This window comes from Canis lupus, chromosome 34 (genome assembly GCF_048164855.1).
Source record: "Canis lupus baileyi chromosome 34, mCanLup2.hap1, whole genome shotgun sequence".
In the NCBI taxonomy this organism is placed as follows: Eukaryota; Metazoa; Chordata; class Mammalia; order Carnivora; family Canidae; genus Canis; species Canis lupus.
In genome coordinates, this window is record NC_132871.1 from 221577 (window position 1) to 244187 (window position 22611).

At 39.3% G+C, this 22611-nt stretch overlaps 1 protein-coding gene across 1 annotated transcript in view; it reads left to right on the forward strand.

The window, feature by feature from the left end:
* Positions 1-22611, forward strand: part of COL5A2 (collagen type V alpha 2 chain) — a 138263-nt gene that overhangs the window by 73172 nt on the left and 42480 nt on the right. Inside the window, exons 5-16 of the mRNA XM_072811054.1 lie at positions 581-613; positions 1587-1640; positions 6334-6444; positions 8044-8121; positions 9829-9873; positions 10888-10941; positions 11347-11400; positions 12521-12574; positions 15513-15566; positions 18087-18140; positions 19082-19126; positions 19632-19685. Of these exons, the coding sequence (XP_072667155.1) occupies positions 581-613; positions 1587-1640; positions 6334-6444; positions 8044-8121; positions 9829-9873; positions 10888-10941; positions 11347-11400; positions 12521-12574; positions 15513-15566; positions 18087-18140; positions 19082-19126; positions 19632-19685 (690 nt within the window). The remainder of the gene's footprint in view (positions 1-580; positions 614-1586; positions 1641-6333; positions 6445-8043; positions 8122-9828; positions 9874-10887; positions 10942-11346; positions 11401-12520; positions 12575-15512; positions 15567-18086; positions 18141-19081; positions 19127-19631; positions 19686-22611) is intronic.

Consider the following 22611-nt stretch of genomic DNA (forward strand, 5'->3'; position numbering starts at 1 on the left):
AAGACAAGCATATGCATGTTGATTTATTTGTCAGAGTTTGCATTTTTGCTTTGCCTTGAAATTGGCTTGTTTTTAACAAAGATTCCTAAAAAGGCAAATCATTCATATTGTTGTCTTTTATTTAAAAGCTCTTAGGTGTACTTACTATGTCTTAGGTACTATTTTGAGTGCTCTACAAGTATTTATTTATTTGTCTTCACAACGGTTGTGCTGGGGGGTGGGGTAATTTTACCATCGTCATCACCATTTCACAGGAGCAGAAACACTGAGCATGGAGAGGATAAGAAATAGTTCAAGGTCACACAACTGGTAAGGCACAGAGTTAGGATTTGAACCCAGGCCTCTAGGCTCTAGCACTGGTGCTCTCATTCACTATAAGGGTACTGGCTCCCTGTTTCAGAGCTTAAGTTAGGTCATGTCCTAATGCTAAGCAGGGAGGACATGGGCATCAGTCGACAACATCGATTTGCTCTAAAAACATTCACTGGACATTTGTTGTTACTCTTATTTGTTTGGCTGTTGACTGTTCTAAAACTCTGTCGCGACGCCTTCTTTACAGATTATCTTGTTTATTGTTTAGGTAACAGGCATACGTGGCCGTCCAGGACCAGCCGTAAGTAGTTTCCTCCAACACTCATGGTGCCCATCAGTTCTTAGAGATACACTGAAAATCTTTAAAACCATCAGAGACATCAACACCATGACGCTTGGCTTCTTGAAACGTTTTGTTTTGAAACCTCTTCAAGTTCAGGTGTTCCTTTGTAATGATGAATTATGCATGAAAGATCATTTCGTTCTGAAATTGATGAGCCCTATTGTTCCTTTGGGTTAGAGTCACTATTGATCATGAGGAAGGCAAGACGCTCTGTTGTCACACTGTTACATATTAGCCTTACTCACTGGAATCGGGGCCCACGTGCCTGCTATTTGACAATGATTGAAGGTGGGCTACCTCTATCTGTTTAATGAAATAAACTCTTGATTACATCTGTTCATGAAATTAAATCATATTTCCATAGAATTTGCAAAGTCACACATCAGAATAGCATATTAACTAGCTTAGCATAAAAGACCATTGATCTCCGGGTTGGATTACCAGTTGGCCTTCCTGGGTAACTAGATGGAGAACATAAACATACGTTCCTTCAGACCACTGATAATTTGGGGTTTGCACATCTTTGTAGTTCTAAAAATCCAAACTGCATGTTTTTGTAACCATAATTTAGTGGCAAAGGCTTGTTTGGGACAAGACAGCAAAAATGATCCTTATAAATTTTGCAGTTATCATTCAGGTGATAGATTCAGCCCACTGGGCTGCAGATGCGATAATATAGCATTTAATTCTTTAATTCTGTACAGACATTTAAGCTTCATTGCTGACATAAACAGCCTTTCTCTGTACACAGAGTTTTTTTTTTTTTGTACACAGAGCTTTTATATGCACATGGCTTTATCTTCTATAGATTGAATTGAATTAGAAGAGTGATATTTCTGTTTTCCAATTTTCTTAGCTCCAGCAGACATTTACAACAAAAACATCTGAAGTATGCTTGTTTTGCAGGCATAATCATCACTTTCTGTTTTAGGGACCTCCAGGATCACAAGGACCAAGAGGAGAGAGGGGCCCAAAAGGAAAGCCTGTAAGTTGACAGCAGAGTCTCCTTTTTGGTGAATTGTCCCCCATACCAGTAGGCGCGTCTGTACCACATCCCTGGATACAGCAAAGAGTTGGTGGCACTGTTTCTCTGTCACCTCTATCAGATGTGTCAGAATTCAGGTCATGGAGCGATGCGGTGTCTCCTCTGCGTCGGAGGGAATTATCGCAGGGGAGGGCTTACCTATTGTCTTAGTAGGTAACACAGATGACGCCTCTTTGTCCCTCAGGAGGTCAAACTAGAGCAAAGTAGAACTTAAGGAAACATGATGAATGGCTCACGTTGCTTGCAGGAGTTGTAAACCATGAGCGAACAATGCCAAGAATGTGCTGTTGAGGTAAAACACCCAAGTTGCATGACCTGTGGTTGCCACAGGAACACCCAAACCTGATAAAGAACAAGATTATTAGAGAACTAGGTTTTCTTTCGAGCGTTTGTACAACGAATTTATTTCCAAAGTATCTATCGCTCTTTTTTCACTGCACAGCTGCTGCGAAGCTGCTATCCAAGGACTCATTTTAAAGATCAGCAAACCACTCCACAACAAAGGGAGCGCCTCTAAATTTAAATGACCAACTGTATACCCTTAAGATAAAACATGAAGATGTTATATAATATATGCCAAATGGTTTATTCTCTTATTACCAAGTCCTAGGATAGCAATTCTTTTTCTTTTTATACCTCCCCATCGGAAATGAACGTCTTTCATGCATTAAACAATGTATTCATTTCTGTATTGCTGTCGTTATCTTATGTTTTAATGAGAAAAACTTGTGCTGTTTGATTTTCTGTCTAGTGATTTCTACTACATTTAACTCCAGATTTTTAGCCTTCCAGATATGCGTTTATCCATAGTTAGAAATAGATGAGCAGGGAAGCAACAAACCACCTTGAGGATTAAATGAAGAACAACGTACTTCAGGTCATGTTGCTGGGAACTCTTGCTGCCGGTTCCATCTCTGATACTGTTTTATGCTTCCACGCATAGGGCCAAGTGTAGTGTGATGCTCCTTGCAGATGGTGCCCGAGGCACGCAGGTGAATGAGGCCCCCGGGGAGCAGGCCAGTGGCCTGCAGGCGCTCTGGGCACCTCATGCTGCCTTCCTTCCTCACTGCTTTCCTGCTGAGCCGCCTCACCCATGTCGGTAGCCTGAGCACAGTTAGTGGCTCTCCAGGTGTCTGCTCCGAGTTAGGGTGACATGCCTCCACCATGGCCAGTTGAAAGATTAGCAGGCATGATGTCACAAAATACCCATAGGTAGTGTGTTCTGCCTCATGTCTGAAGACTTGAGGACCTAGACTCAGGCTGTGGCTGGCACCTTGTGGGCTGGACTCTCCTCACAAATACCATTTCTCCCTCTGCTTCCATTACTACCAGTCAGGATTTCACGATGTGAAGCGTGGTTTCTCAAGCCCAACACTCTTGGCATTTGGGGCCATCTGATCCCTATACGTTGCAGGGTAACTGGCAGCATTTCTGATTCCACCCACCCGCTGCCAGTCGCAGCACCTGTCCTCCCCATACAGCCGTGACAGCTAGAAACCTCTCTTGATGTCACTCCAAGGGGAGGGAGCAAAGTGCTCAGGATGGAAAGCCACTGCTATGGAGATGTTCTCACGAAGCCCTCGTTCCTACCGATGACCATGGGGTCTGTGTCTCATCACGGGGACTTGGTTCTAACTCAACTACCCTGATCACTTCATGGTGACCCACCAGCAGTCCGTCAGGACGTGGACAGTGGTTCAGGTTGCACGTGACACTTCTTGGGTCTCTTTCCTCGTCTGTAAACTGGGAACAAGCCAAGTGTTACCCACCCCAGCATCTCCTGAGTGTGTGGTGCCTGGAGCTGGGGTGGCACTGACGGGCCCTTCCTCTCCTGGGTGTTTAGAGGCCGCCACCTAGTGGCCTTTGGTCAGTACTGCTGTGCAGGTGGTTCCCTGAGAGGAGTAGGGGTGCGTCTGGGGGGGTGGGGGGTGGGAGTGTGTGTGGGGGGTGAGCAAGGTTGGGTGGTGGGTTGGTGGAGGTGGGGGTGCGGGGGTGGGGGGCGGGCAAGGATGGGTGGGTGGGGGAGGGTGGGAGTGACTGGGTGCACAGAGGTTGGTGGGGGTGGGTGGGGTGGGGTGGGCAAGGATGAGTGGTGGGGGGTCGGGGGTGGGTGGTGGGTGGTGGGCAAGGATGGGTGGTGGGGGGTCAGTGGGGATGGCTGGGTGGGGTGGGCAAGGATGGATGGTGGGTCGGTGGGGGTGGCTGGGGGGGGGCGGTGGGGTGAGGTGAATGAGGATAACGGGACGTTTACCTCAACACAAGTGTGCGTACTTCAGCTTACTTGGAAATGGGAATGTCTATATTTTAATGTGTTCCCAAATTATCTTTTCTGTTTTCAATGTTTATCAGAAAAACTGTTTATGTAGTATATTTTTTCTTACTTTCATTATAATTATGTTCACTTTATTTTGGGCCATTTTTACAGATTTGTATTAATTTCAATCTCCATTTGCACAAGAGTACAAACCGTGTAGGCTATTGAGAGGAGATGCTTTGGAGGCACGGAATACCTCACACTCAGGACAGTGGGCCGTCTTCTGGTCGGACTTCGAAACATGATTATTAATCGTAGAGGGATGGAAAAAGGATAGGATTTTTTGAGGATCAATATTACCCAGACGTCTCTCTACTGTCTCATATTGACACTAGATGTGGCTTTGGTGTTGTCTTTAGAAATCTCCTTGGGAGCAGAGATATTTCAGCTCACGTTTTGCATATAACAGAACCTGGTTCTCAGCAGCTTCATGTTTCAGAAATACAAGTTTTCCATGCAAGGCCGTTCGCGTAGGTCAGACGACTGCTCTTCCTGTGCCGCCGTGGACAGCACGCATTTGCAGTTCGTGTGCTCTCATCCGTAGGCTCAGGGGTCCTAGACGGCAGTTACGGTCAGCCTCTTAAGCATGATTACAAGCCTTCAGTGAATTGGCAGTGGCGTAGGGGTCAGTGAGGGTTTGACTTGAGAAAGTGATTGATAAGAATAATTTTCTGAGAAATTATTTTAAGTGTGTTTCAGACTGTCTACTTCTGTTTGGTAGATAAGTTCACTTATATGCCCTTTTCCCAAGAGGTAAACAGATCCTTATGAATCTACAGAAATATTTGAATATAGTAATTAAATTACTGAATAGCTGTTACGCCACTGTCCCCACGGCCATCATCTGCAAACTGCCCCCTTCCCCACCTCAGCTTGTTTTATATTTTCTCTTTCTGCTGTATCAGCTCCTGTTCTAATTACTTACTGTAAGCCAGGAGGTGTTCTCGTGGTTAGGCACGAGGAGCTGCTTTTATCAAACTCCAATTCACTTACCGTATTTTTCTTGATCTTTGCTTCTAATTATAAAAACCATACGGACTTTTGAGCTCTTTGGTCCCTTCTTTCCTTGTCAAGTCTGTTAAGACTCTTCAGGGTTAAAAGTCAGAAAATGCTTCACAAGACTTGTGGGAATGAAGAGGTTGGGGGCTGGAGCATGTTCAGAACTGAGGACGTGGCTGTTCCCCAAGCTGCCTCCAGAATGTGGTTGGGAGGAGAGTGGAATTTGGCAGCTCAAAATCCTTGCTCACTTCTCTGAGAACTAGACTTGGCTGGGTCTCTGAGCCTTTCCCTCTCCTTCTCATTGGTCTGGTCTACCTTCGGGGGTGGTAAGGAAAATAAAGTTTGCCAGACTCCCAAGTACTAGAATAAAGAGGATTGAAATGCGAAAATGTAATAAGCATATATTGAGTGTCTGCTGTGTGCCAAGAACTATACAAAACACTAAAAAATTCAAAAGATGAAAAAAGCCACAAACCCCAGTCAGCAGGCTTTCAGATATTTTTTGGGGGGAGAGAGGAGGTTAAGCAGGCACATACACAGTTAACTGTAAATCTAAGACAGACAAACGAATTCAGAGATTTTTATTAAATATCACAAAACCAAACAAATAAGGAAGCTTATTCTAGAAAATTGGTGAACTGAATACAATTTTATGATTATCCCAAGAAGGCTCATGACTGGGGATTTAACACATCAAGAGTAAAATTTTTACCCAGAGTATACCATGCCCCTATGGAAATCCACGGCGTCAGCAGAGCTGATGAACTTGCTCTAGGTTGCTGGGTTGCTATTGGCTGTTTTTTTTTTTAATAGAATTTTTTTTATTTTTTTTATTTATTTTTTATTTTTTTAGAGAAGTTTGAGGTTCACATAAAATTTCAAAGGAAGGCACAGAGAGTGCTCATGTATGCTCTGTCCCCATAAGTCATAGCCTTCCCCACTGTCAGCCTGCCCCGGCAGAGCCCATCGTTCACGTGAGGATTCCCCTGGCGGGTGTATGTTCCAGGGGCTTGGACCAGCACATACTGACACATCCTCATCATCCCAGTACCATACACAGTGCTTTCACTGCCCTAGAGTTCTGTGCCCTGCCTCTTTATGTCCCCATTCCCACCCTAAGCCCTGGCAACTGCAGATCCTTTTACTGTCTTTATAATTTTGCCTTTTTCAGAATGTCATAGAACTGGAATCATCATATAGTAGGTTATTCATTTTTAAGATGATGAGCACTCCATCTCCACCAAGAAGTCTGCACGTTCAGCTTTCTATGACGTACATATTCGGCAGTGGGCTCTAATTTACACTGGCTTGTTTCTCCAGGGTCCTCGTGGTCCTCAGGGAATTGATGGAGAACCCGGGGTTCCTGGTCAACCTGGTGCCCCAGGGCCCCCCGGACATCCATCCCACCCAGGGCCTGATGGCATGAGCAGGGTGAGTTCTGGGCATTACTCAATGTTGTATTTAGATTATACGTTCAGCTTTTAAAAATTGTGTAATTGGAGTATAGCCGACCTACAGTGTGGTGGTAGTTCCAAGTGTGCAACCTCATGATTGAACGACTCTATACGTTACCCAGTGCTCGCCAGGCAGGCGTCTCCATCTCCTATCGCACAATGTCATCACAATGTGGTTGATTACACCCCTGTGCTGTACTTTCCATCCCCGTGACTTATTATTTTATAATCAGAACTTTGTGCCTCCTGATCCCCTTCACCTATTTTGCCCGCCCCCACCCCCCCGCCTAAGTTTTTGATTTATTATTATGATTTCAAGTTGTCTCAGTTCAGATGTTGGCCCTTGACTGTAAGAGCAGCTAAGTGAATGCAGTGCTGCTATGGAACAACAATAAAACTAAGAAGTCACCAGAGAATAGTTGGAAAATTCCAAATAGCATTTTTTTAAAGTACTACTTCAAATTACTTGTTTCTCAATTCTGTTCTGGACTCTGCAATTTTGTTCTTTTTGTTGATTTTAAAGGACTACTAATACTCTTCCTAATAGAAACTGAAAAGAGAAACATCTGTATCCTCCTGCTGTTCTCCAGGCTCAGGATGCTCACAAAATCTGCGCCATGTCCTCTGCAAGAAGGGAAGATGACACATCCCTTATAATGTATATGGAAAGGGCCACAGAGTTGACGCTAAAAATGCTATCTGATTATTTCCCAATTTTAGTTTACTGCCAGAAATGAAATAAAACAAAATATCTTTCCATAAATGCTTCCTTGAATTCTTAGTGGCAGACATAGGGGATTTATGAATAGATCACCCAGGAAAACAAGGAACATATGGAGCCCTGACATAGGACTGTTGTTTTATAATAATTTATACAGTTTCTTCTCAACTGATTGCAGAAGGAATTGCCGATTTATTTTTTCTACAATATGCGCATTTTCCCCAATAAAGTCTAGAAATTAACAGCACTCTTGGAATATATATATATATATGGACAATTTTGGTCAGTTGGGTTACCAGAGTTTTTGTGAAAGAGAGTAGGTAAATCTGTTGCCAATTCTTGGAACAGTCAGTGATTCATTAAAAGGATGATAAAATCTTTATCAACCTCTGTAAATACAGTTAAAATTTACTGGTCATGAACAAAGAAACAGTACCATCTAAGTAAAATAGTCTGGAATGGAAACTGGAATCTTCAGGACAGATATTTTAAAAGCATCTTGCAGGCTTTGTTCAGACATTTGGCAAGCACCAATTGTGGGAGGAAATCAGATAAAGAGATTTGAAGCTGAAATCGATGAGACGGGCAGGATGGTGCACGCTTTCACCCAGCGTGAGACCGACCACGTGGTCCAAAGGAACATGGTTATAAAATACTCCGAGGAAGATTGTCCAATCAAAAACACACACAATGAAAACGAGGTTGAATCTTTTTCTGCACTTTAAAATCAAAAATATAAAAAAGATTCTCAGAAGAGTCTTTGTATAAGAATCCCAGATAATGTGCGTTTCTCAATTTAAGTTTGTGAAGTATGTCTTTTACTGTGGAGATAACATAAACTTGTTGCTTTCACAGCCATTTTCAGCTCAGATGGCTGGGTTAGATGAGAAATCTGGACTTGGGAGTCAAGTAGGACTCATGCCTGGCTCTGTGGTAAGTGCAGATTTTACCGATAAAGCTCTTGTGGAAAATAACATTATATAAAGCAACGTTTGAATTAGCTAGTTAAGAAGTAGTCTGTGTCTTCTTAAACAAATCTGTCCATCCATTAACTCCTTCAAATTATTTATCAAACCCTGCTGTGTACCAGTTAAAAGCCCGGCGGTGTTCCATTCATAACTGTGCAAAGTACTTGTTGGCTTTAATAAAGTGTTGCCTGTATAGATCATTTGATATATGAAGAAAATAAAGAATTTTAAAACATATACTCACCACAACAAATCTACTTTTATAGTGTTGTTAGAAACAGTGATTTGGTAAAACTGCCATGTGGGAAATTTTGGCAATTTATTTATTTATTTATTTATTTATTTATTTATTTATTTATTTATTTATGATTTTATTTTTTTATTCATGAGAGACAGAAAGAGAGAGAGAGAGAGAGGCAGAGACACAGGCAGAGGGAGAAGCAGGCTCCATGCAGGGAGCCCGACGTGGGACTTGATCCCGGGTCTCCAGGATCACTCCCTGGGCCGAAGGCGGCGCTGAACTGCTGGGCCACCTGGGCTGCCCAAATTTTGCCATTTTAATTTTTGTTTTTTCCTACTTACCATCCTCTGACTGCCTCAGCCAACAACTCTAAAGTTACCTCATAACCATTCCCATCGACTTTTTAATTTCTTCAGCTGCCAACAGGAATCCCATTTTCTCTGAACCTGGATATTTGGAGAATACAATCTCATAACTCAAAGGCATCCCAGATTAATGGAATGTCAGGCAATAGCCAAGTGTGAAGTTAGGCCACATACATAACCACCCTGTTTACCCATCCTTAAACATTGTTTGTATACTTTTTAAGTCCTTCGCAGTATGGGCTTCTTCAGCGATCACCTTGGGATGAATTTCTGAAATAGGTTAGTTTTCATCCACTTGAAGTTCACATTGCCTGTGTGTTTATTTTCTAATGAAGTGTCAGTTTTCTTACTAGCTAAACCTCTGATATGTTCAAAATAAAAATTTAAATTTTTGCCATAAGAACAAACTTGATTTTGATCTAATTGATTTCACTTTTTCTGCCATTTCAAAAATTATATGGATATATTATTAATATAATTTCTAAAATGGCATTTTCCTTCTCATTGTCATGCCTCAGTGTAATCATTTCATACTTAAATGGAGAAAGCCTATGTAGATACTTTAAATGTATGTTATGAAAGAAATAATCCAGAAATCTTAGTGCCATAGATAATTTTAAACTTATTTTTAGTGTGACCTAGTCAATATTGTTGTTGATGGCTTCCTAAGTCTTTAATTCAACGTGCTCATTCATTTAAGTTATAAGAATTCTCTGCTGTGACACTGAAGAACTAAATAGACAGTTTGAGAATTACTTTATGCCTGCCAAGATTTTTCTTTTGTTGGATGTTTTGGTTTAACAGAACCACCCTTAAGCATGCAAATGTTCTTGTCCCAGAGACATGGGGAAAAAAGAGGCTGAAAGTATATATAAAATCATCCCAAATGTTGCCAAACTTTAATCTTCTTGAATTTAGCTACATTCCAGATGAGTACAAATGGAGAATGTCATCATCTTTCACTGTCAAAGCTTCACTTTTCCAGATTCTAAGCCTGATGCAACATTTTTGAAATTTTGGTCTAATTGTCACGAACACTATGCAACTTTTCTCATTTGTTGTTAAGGGTCCTGTTGGCCCAAGAGGACCTCAAGGCTTACAAGGGCAGCAAGTAAGTCTTTTTATAATTAAACTACATACTGTAACAAAATAAAAACAAATACAAATAAGGTCTCTGTGACATGAATGCTTTTGGCTGGCCTTTAAATTCATATTGTAATGCTCACTTGGAACAAGCTGATTCAGTTAACTTTTACTCAGATACTTATGCAGCATGTTTTTCAAAGTTTCTTCATGGGGCTCAAGTTTTATCATCTGGTTTCTTTATGTGACTGGCCTCCAATACAAAGAATTTTTATATGCCTTTGCTTCTAAAATAACAGATCATTATCTCATGTCATAATGAAAATTCTCCTAATTGGTTATGTGCTAACTCTGAGGCTGAGAAACCAGATCACAGAAGGCTACCACCATGTGGTATTAGAAACTACAGTCAAGATAATCGCTCTATGGAATCTTTAAAAAGAATATAATACTACACTTTCTTTCTATAGCATATCAAATACAAATAAAATAGTGTGGTGCTTTCACCAGATAATTTTTGTAGTGATTTGACAGGCAGTAGGAAATATTTTTTTCAGAAGAAAGGGGAAGAAAAAGAATCCTTAGCTCTGTTAAAGATTTCATACGATTGTTGTCATGTGTGTGGAGTGTTAATTCAAGCCATTTTATATTCCTGCCGTCGGTGAATAGAAAAACCTAGTTGTTGACGGTGATGAAGAAGATGATGGTCACGTCATGATCATGGTGCTAACTACCACTGATGGAGCACTCACTCCGTGCCGGCTCTACTCTAGGTCCTTAACATGTATTTGTTACCAAGAGAGCTATGACAGCCAAGCGAAGTAGGTAGCATTATTATCCTCATTTCACAGATTAGGAAATTGAGGTATAGAGAGATTCAGTAACTCCCTCAAAGTCACAGAGCTGGAAGATAGTAGAGCCAGCGGTTTAAACAACTGCACCATCTGCAGGAATATGTGATTTAGTATTCTGTTTTTCTTTGGTTTGTATATATAATTTACATATAATTCTATTTATTTACATAATTTGTTCTCAATTTTAGGGTGGTGTTGGCCCTACAGGACCTCCTGGTGAACCCGGTGAACCTGGACCAATGGTAAGTGTCAAGTAAGCATGTAGACCCAGTTAAATATGGGTCCACAGTTGTAATAATGTGATAATAATGATGAGCTATTTATTTTGTCAGCTCTTTCCTAACATAGTGAGAAATTACAGTCCAGTTCAGGAGGCATATATTATGTTTCCTGTGGTAGAGTATTTAAATTCAGAGGCTTTGAATATGGTTAGCAGACCATGCTGACATATTTGCATTTATGAAATTGATTTTTTTTTTCCTTTGGGCCCATAAGCTGAGGCATGCAACATAAAATTTAGAATATAAATAAGGCTATTTTCTATCATATTTTCATTTGTCTCAAGGATATTTTAGATTTTATCATTGATCAGTGTAGGCGCATAGAAGTAAATGTTCTCTTTTCCTTTTGTTTCGTTTTATTATTAGGGTCCAATTGGAGCACGTGGACCAGAGGGTCCTCCTGGAAAACCCGGTGAAGATGTAAGTTGCCTTCCTTCATTATGTTTTGAAACTTTGAAGAAGAAGGAGCTACAGTGTTAATATGAATATTATTCCCTGATTACCAGTTTATTTTCCTCACTTGTAGCTTTCAGAAACTCAGGCAAAACTGGAGTGTGATTTTACAAAATCTAAAAGTATTCTTCATTTTGATGGTTGTATATTGTTAGATTCTGTCTTTTTTCTTGAATTCCCCTGGATTTCCATTGTGATTTCTCCATAAGATACTAGAATTTCTGTCACGATAACCGTGACTTTTGCTGGTGGAACCCCTGAAGTGAACTTAAAGAAAATACATTGCTCGGATGGCAAAACATTGTTATGAAGTCTTCATTAAATGGAATTTTTTAATGTATTAATAGTGTAGTGCCGATATTGCTCTCCAATGCTGAAAAAGCCATTTCTTCAATTGGCTTTTTAAAGTTAAGACTCAACTTCAGGTTTTAACAGTAATAACGGGTGATCTAAGAACAGGATGCAAAAACAGATTTGCTTTTCTGGACTTTTTTTTCTTAGTTGTACCAAAATTGAGGATAAAATTAATGGTAAACCATTAATTTCAGTGTGATACTAAACCAGGTAAATATTTTCTCTTTGTGTGTCATGAGATTTATTTAAGCAGATTACATTGAATTTGGTTATAAAGAAAATATGTCTAGTAGTTCTTAACTATTTTATCACAAGAAACGACATGTAGTATTCTAAGAAACTCTTAATTCAGGGCCTCATGTTAATACAGAATAACATAGCATATACCCGTCTGTGTATGTGTGGGTAAATTCTGATGTTTTAAAATAGTGAGCTAGGTCAGACAATATAATTGATATTAATTTCTTCTTCTGGATAAATTAGTGAATGAAACCTTCACAGCTGACTGCTATAATGGATTGCCAGCAGGAATAGAGCCAGTTTCACTTTTATACTGTTTGGAGAGCATTGGGCATGAGCTTTCTTTATTTGGTGGTGGTGGGGGGTATGTGGAGGGGGCATGAGCTTTCTGAAAAAAGAGTTTTATCTGCAATTGATTTGTCATCTAGTCTCAGGAGTATTTTAATCCTCTTTGCTTTCTCCTCCCCCCCCTTTTTTTTTTCTTACCTTAAAGGGTGAACCTGGTAGAAATGGAAATCCTGGTGAAGTGGGATTTGCAGGATCTCCAGTAAGTTAATACTTATCAATACAATGCCATAAAGGCAAACTTTGAAAAGTAAAGACTATTAAAATCACCTTGTAATTCATTATGTACGTTAGACACTATTACCAAGATATGTTCCCTTCTGTCATTGTGAAATAGTACATTTTGCCAGAGTGACAGCTAATTCCAATTTCCTATTTTGCATTGGCACCATATGAATAATCCTCCTAGAGCCAGATAATTATTTCATAAGCTAACATGGACACTCTCCAAACTGAGTGTCAAATTTACGAAGTCACCAACCTGACCTATTTCTATTTCACAACTTCCTAATCCCATTTGTCTTTTTATTTTTTATTTTTTTTCCATTTGTCTTTTTAATATCTTTATTTATTAATTTATTTTTTAATATCTTTATTTTGTATTGTTCACATGTCTAATAGAACAGCTTGAGAGTTTACTGATTTGTTTTTTATATGCTAAGGACAGTAAATTGTGGACAGGATGCCTCTTTGGCTGTTCCTCAAACTGTCATGTTGGCTAGAAGTCTTGATTGATGTTCTGGACCCTGAAACGTTATGGCAAGCTACACTGATGGCCAGTACCCCTAACATAGCTATTTTTCCCCCTTGACTTACCACAGGGACACGTCCCTGGTAACACACTCCACCGGAATTCGGGACCTGCGCCACTTGGCCCTACTCTGAACCCACCTTTTCATCCTCACTCAATGTTACTTTGATAGGCCCTCTCCTAGGATATGCTACACAGGCAATGGGGAAAATTAGAATAAGCAAGCAAAAATCCTCTTAACACTTCTGCTCTTACAGTTTCTCCTTGTCTAACAACCCCTACACTGATTCAACCTTTTACTTCCTACATTTCCTGTAATTTTCTAGTGTTCCTTCCACTCAATACAACCAGTAGTACTGAATTATTTTCCATTTACTTCCTGAAAATTGATGAGGTTCAATGCTGAGATTTTCTTTTAAATGAGTGCTCGTGTTTTAAGGGAACTTACTGGGCTCCAAGGATTATTTTGTTTCAAATATAAAACCAGCTCTCTGCTCTCTCTCTTCCTTTCCTCCCTCGTGAGGAAGGCATGAGGTTTAGTCATTAGCACAGATGTGCACGTCTTCCAGTCCAGGCTTGGGCCTCCCGTCCTGCTGCACTCCTGTGCATCCTCTCAGTGTAGGCCCTCCGTGGGGAGGAAGAGGCCCTGCCAGCATGTCACAGATGCACTCTGCAAGTTCTGTGCAACGACACATGTGATTGGGGTGTGATGACAGTCTCGGATCAGCAGAAAGGAAAAATTTTATGAGTACTAGTACATCTGGTTCATTTTCTTGTTGTATTAGAGATATGCAATCACATGAGAATTCCCTTGCAGGCCACAAAAACGCAATGTTCACTAGTTACTTGAAATAGCATAGCTCAGTAATTCTCCTATAGGCTGCATGTACTGAGTTTCCTGCTCAGGAAAGAGAGGGAACAAATATCAGTAAAGTGGGAAGCATTCCAGTGGAAAAACTTAAAGGAAGTTCTGGAAGTGAGGAATTCCTAAGCAGGGCTGTGTAAACAGAAGAATTAGTGGAACTTTATTTGTTCAGAGAACATGGTTTGATGTGCCCTGGCTGTTAAAACTCCCCCTTGAAGCACTACAGAAATATTTTCCCTGTAAGAGGTCACAGAGGAGTGATTGCTTTGCTTTTATCATATGAATTTCATTGAGTATTTAGTAAACAGTGAAGGCAATGATGTCCAGAACAGAAGATTTTGCCATCTGTGAGATTGTGTCAGCACAAGAGAATTTCCTTAGATAAGGTTTGGGAAAAGTGTTATGCGTGTTAAGAGCCATGTTAAACCATTTCTTCAGTTGTTTATTCAGTGTTTATTCATTGGATGCCCACTCATTAGGCATAGGGCTGAGTGCCACAGATATGCAGATTAATAGTAATAATTGATAATAATTGATACATCGATCTACGCTATCACTGTACTCAGTTTTCTGGTGCCAGTGGCAATGGCATTCAATTCAAAGTCAAATTAATGTAGGCAATGAGAATAAGTGAATAATTAAGTCCCTGGGTCCTTATCTATTTGAAGAGAGTGTGAGGAAAAAGTTTCAAGCATCATTTCAAAATAGTCAAACCATTTGGATTTAATTTTCTGTTTGATTTCTCTTGTTTTTTAATTCACTATGCTTAGGTGGGGGATTCATAAATTAGCATAAATTAAGGCATTATTGAGTCTAGGATCCAACCTGTTCTCTCCATATTTCTTGACCAACCCCAACCCTTCTGTTGGATATTTCACTTCTTTCATTAATCTTTGAAACAGTCATTGATCCTAAAACTTCTCCTGAACATTTTACTTAAAATAAATTTTTTATTACATTTTAAAGCAATCTTTCTAATCCTATTCTGCTGCCCATATTTAGTGGTTCAGAGAAAATAAAACAGATGTATTTATTCTTTTACCACAAGTAAAGCACAATATAAAGCATAGTTTTCCTTAAGTTCCTTCCCTGTTTTTTTCCCAAATACGTTGATCTAGTTGGTTTAGACATTGAACATATTGATTTAGGCTTATTTTCCTGTTTTATGTTTGTTGTTTGGTTGTATTTTTTGTTTTTGGTTTTTTTTATGTTGTTTTGTTTTTGCTACTAATTATAATACAGTGATATAGTTTCAAAATTTGGAAATGTCATCTAATCAATACCTGACATTAATACACATTTTTGTATAAGTCATGTTCCCACTTCTAACAGTGTATTTGCATTGCTAATTTTTGATCACCTAGGTGTATTTTGGCAGATTAAAGTGTACTACTCCTTTCTCTTTGTTGGTATTTTGCTAAAAAAACATAAGAATTAGATTTTTTTTGGAACAAAATTTATATTAAGCCATTTCCTATTCTTATTAATGACTTTCAATTGCCTTATCTATTTTTTTCCCCACAGGGAGCTCGAGGATTTCCTGGGGCTCCTGGTCTTCCAGGCCTGAAGGGTCACCGAGTAAGTTCAATCCTTTTCAGATATTATAGCTTATTGAGTAGAGTCTGGGGAGCATTACCTTCAACATCTTTATAATTCTATTTGTCAGTTGTCCTTAGCTGGCTAGGGTCTCCGTATTTATCTGTGGTTACCAAATTCACAATGCTTTTTTATATTTCCTTTGAATTTCATTTGATTCTATAAACAAATATATTTTGTGTTCTTACTGTATGCTGGATACTGTACGACAAAAGACGACACAGTGATGAATGAGAAAAATCCACAGCCTTCAGCTTCAGGCAAATAGGGTTACAGTTATGAAGACAAAATTACGTAGTAGAATAAGTGACATGATACTAGAGAGTGCACTAGGTCATGGGAGGGCCCAGTCAGCCCAGACCTGGAAGGCCACAGAAATGCTCTCTCTTTATAACTCAAGATAATTAATATGTAATCATTATGTGTTACCTATATATATAGAAATTACATATCACTCAAGATGGAGATAAAACTTTTATTGCAGCAGCAGTGTGTGCTTGACCACAACATTGATGGGCATGTAACAGAACCAGAGAGCTGTTTCTGGAGAGGATTCTGTAAATCCTGGTGCCCATCCAACAGTGAAGAAAATTTCCATTGGTTGTAGTAAAGAATATACACATGAATATAATCTGAGAGACTACTTTGAAAAGTAGGGCAAGATTAAACCATAGAAATTATGGAAGACAGGCAGAGGGGGGAAAAAGAGGATTTGCTTATGTAACTTAATGATCATGATACAATTGGTAAAATTGTTGTTCAGAAATATCACACTGTCAATGGGCATAATTGTGAAGTGGAAAAGGCCCTTTCTGAAGAAATATAGTCTGCTGGATCACAAAGAGGTCGTGCATGTAGAGCTGTCAACGTTATGGGTCATGGAGGAAACTTTGGTGGAAGAGGAGGCTGTGGTGGAGGTGGTGGCAGCAGAGGTGGTTATTGAGAAGGGGATGGGGATATAATGGACTTGGAGGTGATGGTGCAGTGATGGTGGTGGTCCTGGTTATACTAGTAGGGAGGGACATGGTGGTTTTGGACCAGGATACGGACGCCAAGCAGTCGGATATGGCGGCAGTGTAGGCTATGTTGGTTACAATAAAGGAGGAAACTTTAGAGGTAACTCTGGTGGTGATGGGAGCCACAGTGATTTTTGGAAGTTATAGTGGATGACAGCAATCAAGCTATGGACCCGTGAATGGGGGCAGTTTTGGTGGAAGAAGCTCAGACAGTCCCTATGGTGGTGGTTATGGAGCTGGTGGTGGAGGTGATGAATGTGGTAGCAGAAGGTTCTAAATCTCTCAGAAGAAAACGCTATAGTTCTTAGCAGGAGAGAGTGAGAGTTGTCAGGAAAGCTGCACTTTGAGACATCGCCCCAAATGCAGTAGAGGAGCTGCAGAACTCTGCCACTTAAAGGAACGATGATCCACAGAGAAATTACTGTGGCTTACATAGGAAACCCTTCCTACCCAGGAGTCTCACAGCCCCAATTGGCAAAACTTGCAGCTATTATTACTGCAGTTAGTGTCAGATGAGGTCTTTTATCTGTTACAGCTTTTTCTTTTTCTTTTTCATTTCATCACATCAGGTATATTGTCCAACATTGTGGTCATGGTGCCAGGAATAAAAAATTAAGAGATTTTTAACTGTGTAGTTCAGTTTTTCTACATTTCAGTACAGAAGCTTTCACAAAATGCAGTTTTTAAGGTGTTTACTTGTGAGTTAACAAGTAAAGAAGATAATTGTTAATTACTATTTTGCATGAATTTTGCTCAAGTGAACTGTAAAGAAACACTTGCTGACTTGCAGTTTAGGGGGAATTGATTCTCTGGATTTCCAAACCAGAAATAGACTCTGACACGTGGAGAACATACATATTTGTAAGTTTACAGTATGTTTTAGATAAGTAGAATTAGGTATTTAAATTAGCATATTTGTGAATTTTATAACATTGAGATTTACCTTCAAATGAAAAAAAGATCTCCAAATTCCAGAAAAAAAAAAAAAAAAGAAATTACCTATCTTCTATCTATCTGTCATCTAATTATCAGAAAGCATGACTGATATTTAGTAAGTATATACTTGCTGGCCTGTTTTGAGTAGTTGAGCCTCTGATTAGAATGCGTGCTGCTATACTAGTTATTAATTATTTTGAATGTCATCCATTGCTATAACCCAGAGTTTATAACTATATAAACTGCATAATTATTTGTCTTCTCTGAAACCACCAAAGGTCTTTCATATGTAGCTATAGATGAAATTTCTGCAAAGTCACAAAAATCTGAAAGGTGAGAACACTACAAATTAAGAATGTTGCTCTAATTTTCTTTGAATAGGCTTTCAAAAAACTGTTGAAAATTTGGAAACATTCTGAGTGACAACTTTAAATGACCATTTTTATATTTTTATAAGGTACTTTCTGTGAGCTTCTTTTTGGTTCTTCTTTTACAAATCTGAGGATGAAAAAAAAGCAAGTAAAATATAAATTTATATTTCTCTTCTTAGGGACACAAAGGTCTTGAAGGCCCTAAAGGTGAAGTTGGGGCAACGGGTTCCAAGGTAAGCATGCCCATTATCCCCAAGTCATGTCTCTGTCACACCTTAGGTTTGCTTCAAGTGCCTACCAATTTTTCAGAGCCATCTTAAGTTCTGGAGGAATGAGGAGTACCAAAAAAGAGATAGTTGAGTAGGTAAATATAATTTTTCAGAGACGAGTGGCAGTAGATTTGGCAGGGCCCATGACATGGCTTCCCTTTGCCACCAAGAACAGCCATCATGGCACTGGGTTTCTGCCAGCATGGGGTGGGTGTTACATGAAGATGGTACTGTGAATTCACCCGTTAAACACAGTCCCTCTTCTTTCTTCTTCAAAAATATCTGAGAGGTTTAGGTAGTCGTTAGCTTCATCATTTAGTACCCTTTTAATTCCAAGGCCTTCTGGCCATTGTCTTCACAAGATGTGTTTACATTTCGAGAGAGAGACCATAAAAGAAGTACAGAGGACTTTTTAGTGGGAACTTCATGCAAGATATACATACACATATCTCTGTGTGTGTTTGTGTGTGTGTATTTATATATGTGTATAGGCATTGGCTTTAATCTTTTTTATTTTTAAACTTCCTATAATAGATCTTAAGAGGTCAGTTTTAGCTTTGCAAAGTTTTACTTGAGCTAAAGTATTATCAGATATAAACATATAATTACTTTTTGATCCTAATTAATATGAATAGACATGATAGTCTTATCAATCTTGTTTACATTTTCAGTTTTATTTTATACTTATTTCTATAGAAACTAAATTGCCATTGCATTTTAAGATAAAATAATACATCAGAATTTTGAGGCCCTTCATTTCAAGTATGCCTTTCAGATGCCCAGTCTGAAAATACACTTTTAAAATCACACACACACACACACACACACACACACACACACACAGAAAAAGTGATGTATCAGTTGTAGGTTTCTCATACTGTAATATAACCTCATTTTTGCTTTAGGGTGAAGCTGGCCCTACTGGTCCAATGGGTGCCATGGGTCCAATGGTATGTATCAATTTAATTCTTTGGGTTTTGTTTATTTGTTTTTTTTGGTTTTGTTTGTTTTTATTTTTTAGAAATTAAGAGAATGTTTATATGAAAAATAAAAAGACATGGAGAAAATATGTTACCTGATGAAGTAAACTTGATTACCAGCTGATAGAAAGGCATATCCAGAGAATTGCACCCTTTAAATAGACAGGCTTCTTGCATTTCATTGTTTTTCTTAACCATTGAATGCTCTTATTCTTTTTCTATAGTTAGTGTTTAAATCAGAATTATTGTAGATTTAGTCCATTATAGTTTCATAAGGTAAAATCTATTAGGTAAGAGGTGGTAGGTTATGTATCCCCACAGGTGGAGATTTTTTCAAACCCAAAGTTGCTTCTAGAAATACTACTGTTTGGTGGCCAATTATGATGAGTCTTGGTTGGATTGCATGATGTAGCCAGACTACCTTAGGAGTCAAATAAGATGCTTCAAGAGATGTTTTTTTCTCTCTCATCTGTAGGGCCCAAGGGGAATGCCAGGAGAAAGGGGGAGACTTGGGCCACAGGGGGCTCCTGTAAGTATGTGTGCTTCAGTGTTCTCAAAGGAACTGAATATGTCTTTTAAATGAGAAAATAGTACTGGTTGTCTACTTTTTAATTTTTCAGTTTTTATCTTTGCTTTTTATTTTGAAATAAATTTAGGTTTACAGAAAAATTGCAAAGGTAGTATAGAAAGTTCCTGTGCAACCTTCACCTAGCTTCTGTTAATATTAACAGCCTACATAACCACAGTACATTTGGTGCCTACTTATATTAATACAAAAGTTAAGAAAACTATAAAAACCTATAGCAGCATGGAATAGAGTCCATGAAAAAAATAAAAAATTTGGAATAGTAATAAAATTATAGTAGGTACTATTTACCAAGCAGCTGTTGTATGCCAAACATTCTTCCATGCTTTATTTCACATTCATCATAATCCTAAAAGGTAAGTACTGTGAGTGTACCCTTTTAAAAGAGCCGAGTTTTCTGATTATCTGTGTTTGGTTTATTTTATTAGTCTTTTAAAGCTTTTTTTATTTATTCATGAGAGAGTGTGAGTGTGAGAGTATGAGCCGAAGAGAGGGACAGAATGAGAGGGAGAAGCAGGCTTCCTGTTGCGCAGGGAGCCCAATGTGGAGCTCGACCCCAAGAGCCTGAGATCATAACCTGAGTTGAAGGAAGACATTTAACTGTCTGAACTACCCAAGCACCCCTGTCATTGATTTATTTTAAATGTATAGATTGAGAAATGCCCTTGCCGTCTGCCTGTGTGCCTTGACCTAGCCAGATAGGGGATGTATTCCATTGTTTCTGTTCATAGCTCCCTGAAGGTGTTAGACTATACTTGCTAATATTTCAACCTTGCAGTTCATTGTATTGCACCTGCTTTAATTTGGACAATTAAGGACTGCACCTGGCCTTTATTACGAGATCTTCTCATTCCCATTAATAATAGGAATCCCAGGCTTACAGTATCCCCTGCTGTTACCCTTAGCCTAAAGATGACAACCACCTTAGAGTTTCTGAGTAGTACCAAAGTCAGGGCCTTGGCTGGGGAGAAGTGAGACCCTCTCACTAGGCCCTTTCTTATCCCTTTGAAGATAAAGTGTCGTCTGGAAACACAGAAAATACTGTAGAACATAGCTGTTGCCTCACCCACCCTTACATGGAGTATCCACTCTAGCATTTTTACTTCTCTGTGCTTCATTCTACTACCTGCCAAGGCAGTCCCAGCATTTCTATCCCACTTAGTCTAGGCCATTGCTCTTCCTAAGTTTCAAAGAACCATCTCCCATGTCAACACCATTTTTCAGAGTCTTTATCAGAGTGCTAACTGTGCATCATGGGAGAGTGTTTGTGTATTCTTTAAGTTTCCCACTTTATGTTCTTTCCCTCCTGATCCAGTACCCTCAGGACCTACTCACATGCATTCTCTTTTGGATTCTCCCTCTACGTGATGTAAAGCACTCATGACTCCTTTGGTGTGTATCTTCCCTCTTTTATCAGAAGCAGCTTTTCCTCAACTTAGTTATTTTGAGAAAAATAGTTATTCATCTGGTGGCCAAAGGACAGGAGCAGGGGGTAGTGGTGGTAGCATATATTGCCTGGTAAAGTAGAGGCTTCTGCATTCCCTTTAAGCAAGGAAGAATAAGCTATTGATGGTGGGGATGGTGGGAATTTCTATAGGCCCATAGACTTCAGAATTGAGATTTCAAAGTTCTTAAGATATCCCAATGCCAAATTTCATTCCTTCTAACCAAGGGCCCTCAAAATAGGGACGGCATAACAGGCTTTCTGTGCTTTAGAATTCAGCCTTCACAAGGGCTCTTGAAGCTTTATCAAGCCCTGATCCCAACCATCAACTTTTTCTTCCCTCTGATTGTAGAAGATTACGATATTTTAAGATGCTTCCAAAGAGTCTTATAATGATGATTAAACACCATTAGCCTTTCAATGTTTTTCTCCAATGTATGCATTCAACAAGAGCCATGAAATTCCGTCAATTTTATAATTGCTACTACTAATCCTTCTCAAGTGCCTGAGCTACTGTACCCATAGCCCTTTCTCTGACACTTGCGCCCTATCTCAGTTTACTACTGGAGACAATGTTCATTGCTGCATCACCCCAGGATGTCAAGAGTGAGTCCTACTTCATCTATCACAAGCTATTCAGTGAGGAGTCCAGCTTTACATTTTCATTTTAGAGTCAGCTTTCTTGTACTTCTTCAGGCACCAATGGTATCAGGGTGTTAGGTCTGGTTTCCTAGGAAACAACATCAAAGACTTATATGCAGGACATTTATTGTGGAGTTCTCTCAGAAACTACATTTGTGAAGAAATGAATAAAAAGCAGGGTTTGTCACAGGGAGAATTTAAACTGTATTACAGTTATAACAAAGACCCCAGTCTCCATGAGTCCTCAGTTCCATGAGAACTATGGGGCTGGCATGGCTCATCAGACTTGTCATGAATGGGGGGCCAATCCATTGTACCACTGCAGTAACCTGGGAAGAGGCATAACCTTTGCTGTGTGAACTCCTTAGCTGAGGGCAGTTTATGGGAGGGTCTTAACTATGAGTCATCAGCTTGTAACACTTCCAGCAGTGGTACAATGGTTTCTTCAGTGCTGAAGGAAGATCTAGATGATAGCCATAGCATTCACTATTTAATTTCCTCTGTGTGTGCGTGTGTGCTTTATTTTGTTTTTACAAAAAGCACATTCCTCCTCTGAGTTAATCTATTAGGAAGGCAGATGTACAAAATTTCAGTATCTTTGAGATCATTTTATTGAAAGTCATATGTTCCAAGTAAAAAGGATCATTTTAATCAGTTTCATTTTTTCAATTTTGATTCTTCTTTGTTATTTTTGTAAGGACAAATGTGTTTATTACTACCTTATCAGTGTTATACAAAAATGTATTTTTATTGTTATCGACCCATTTGAGGGTTGTTGGTTAA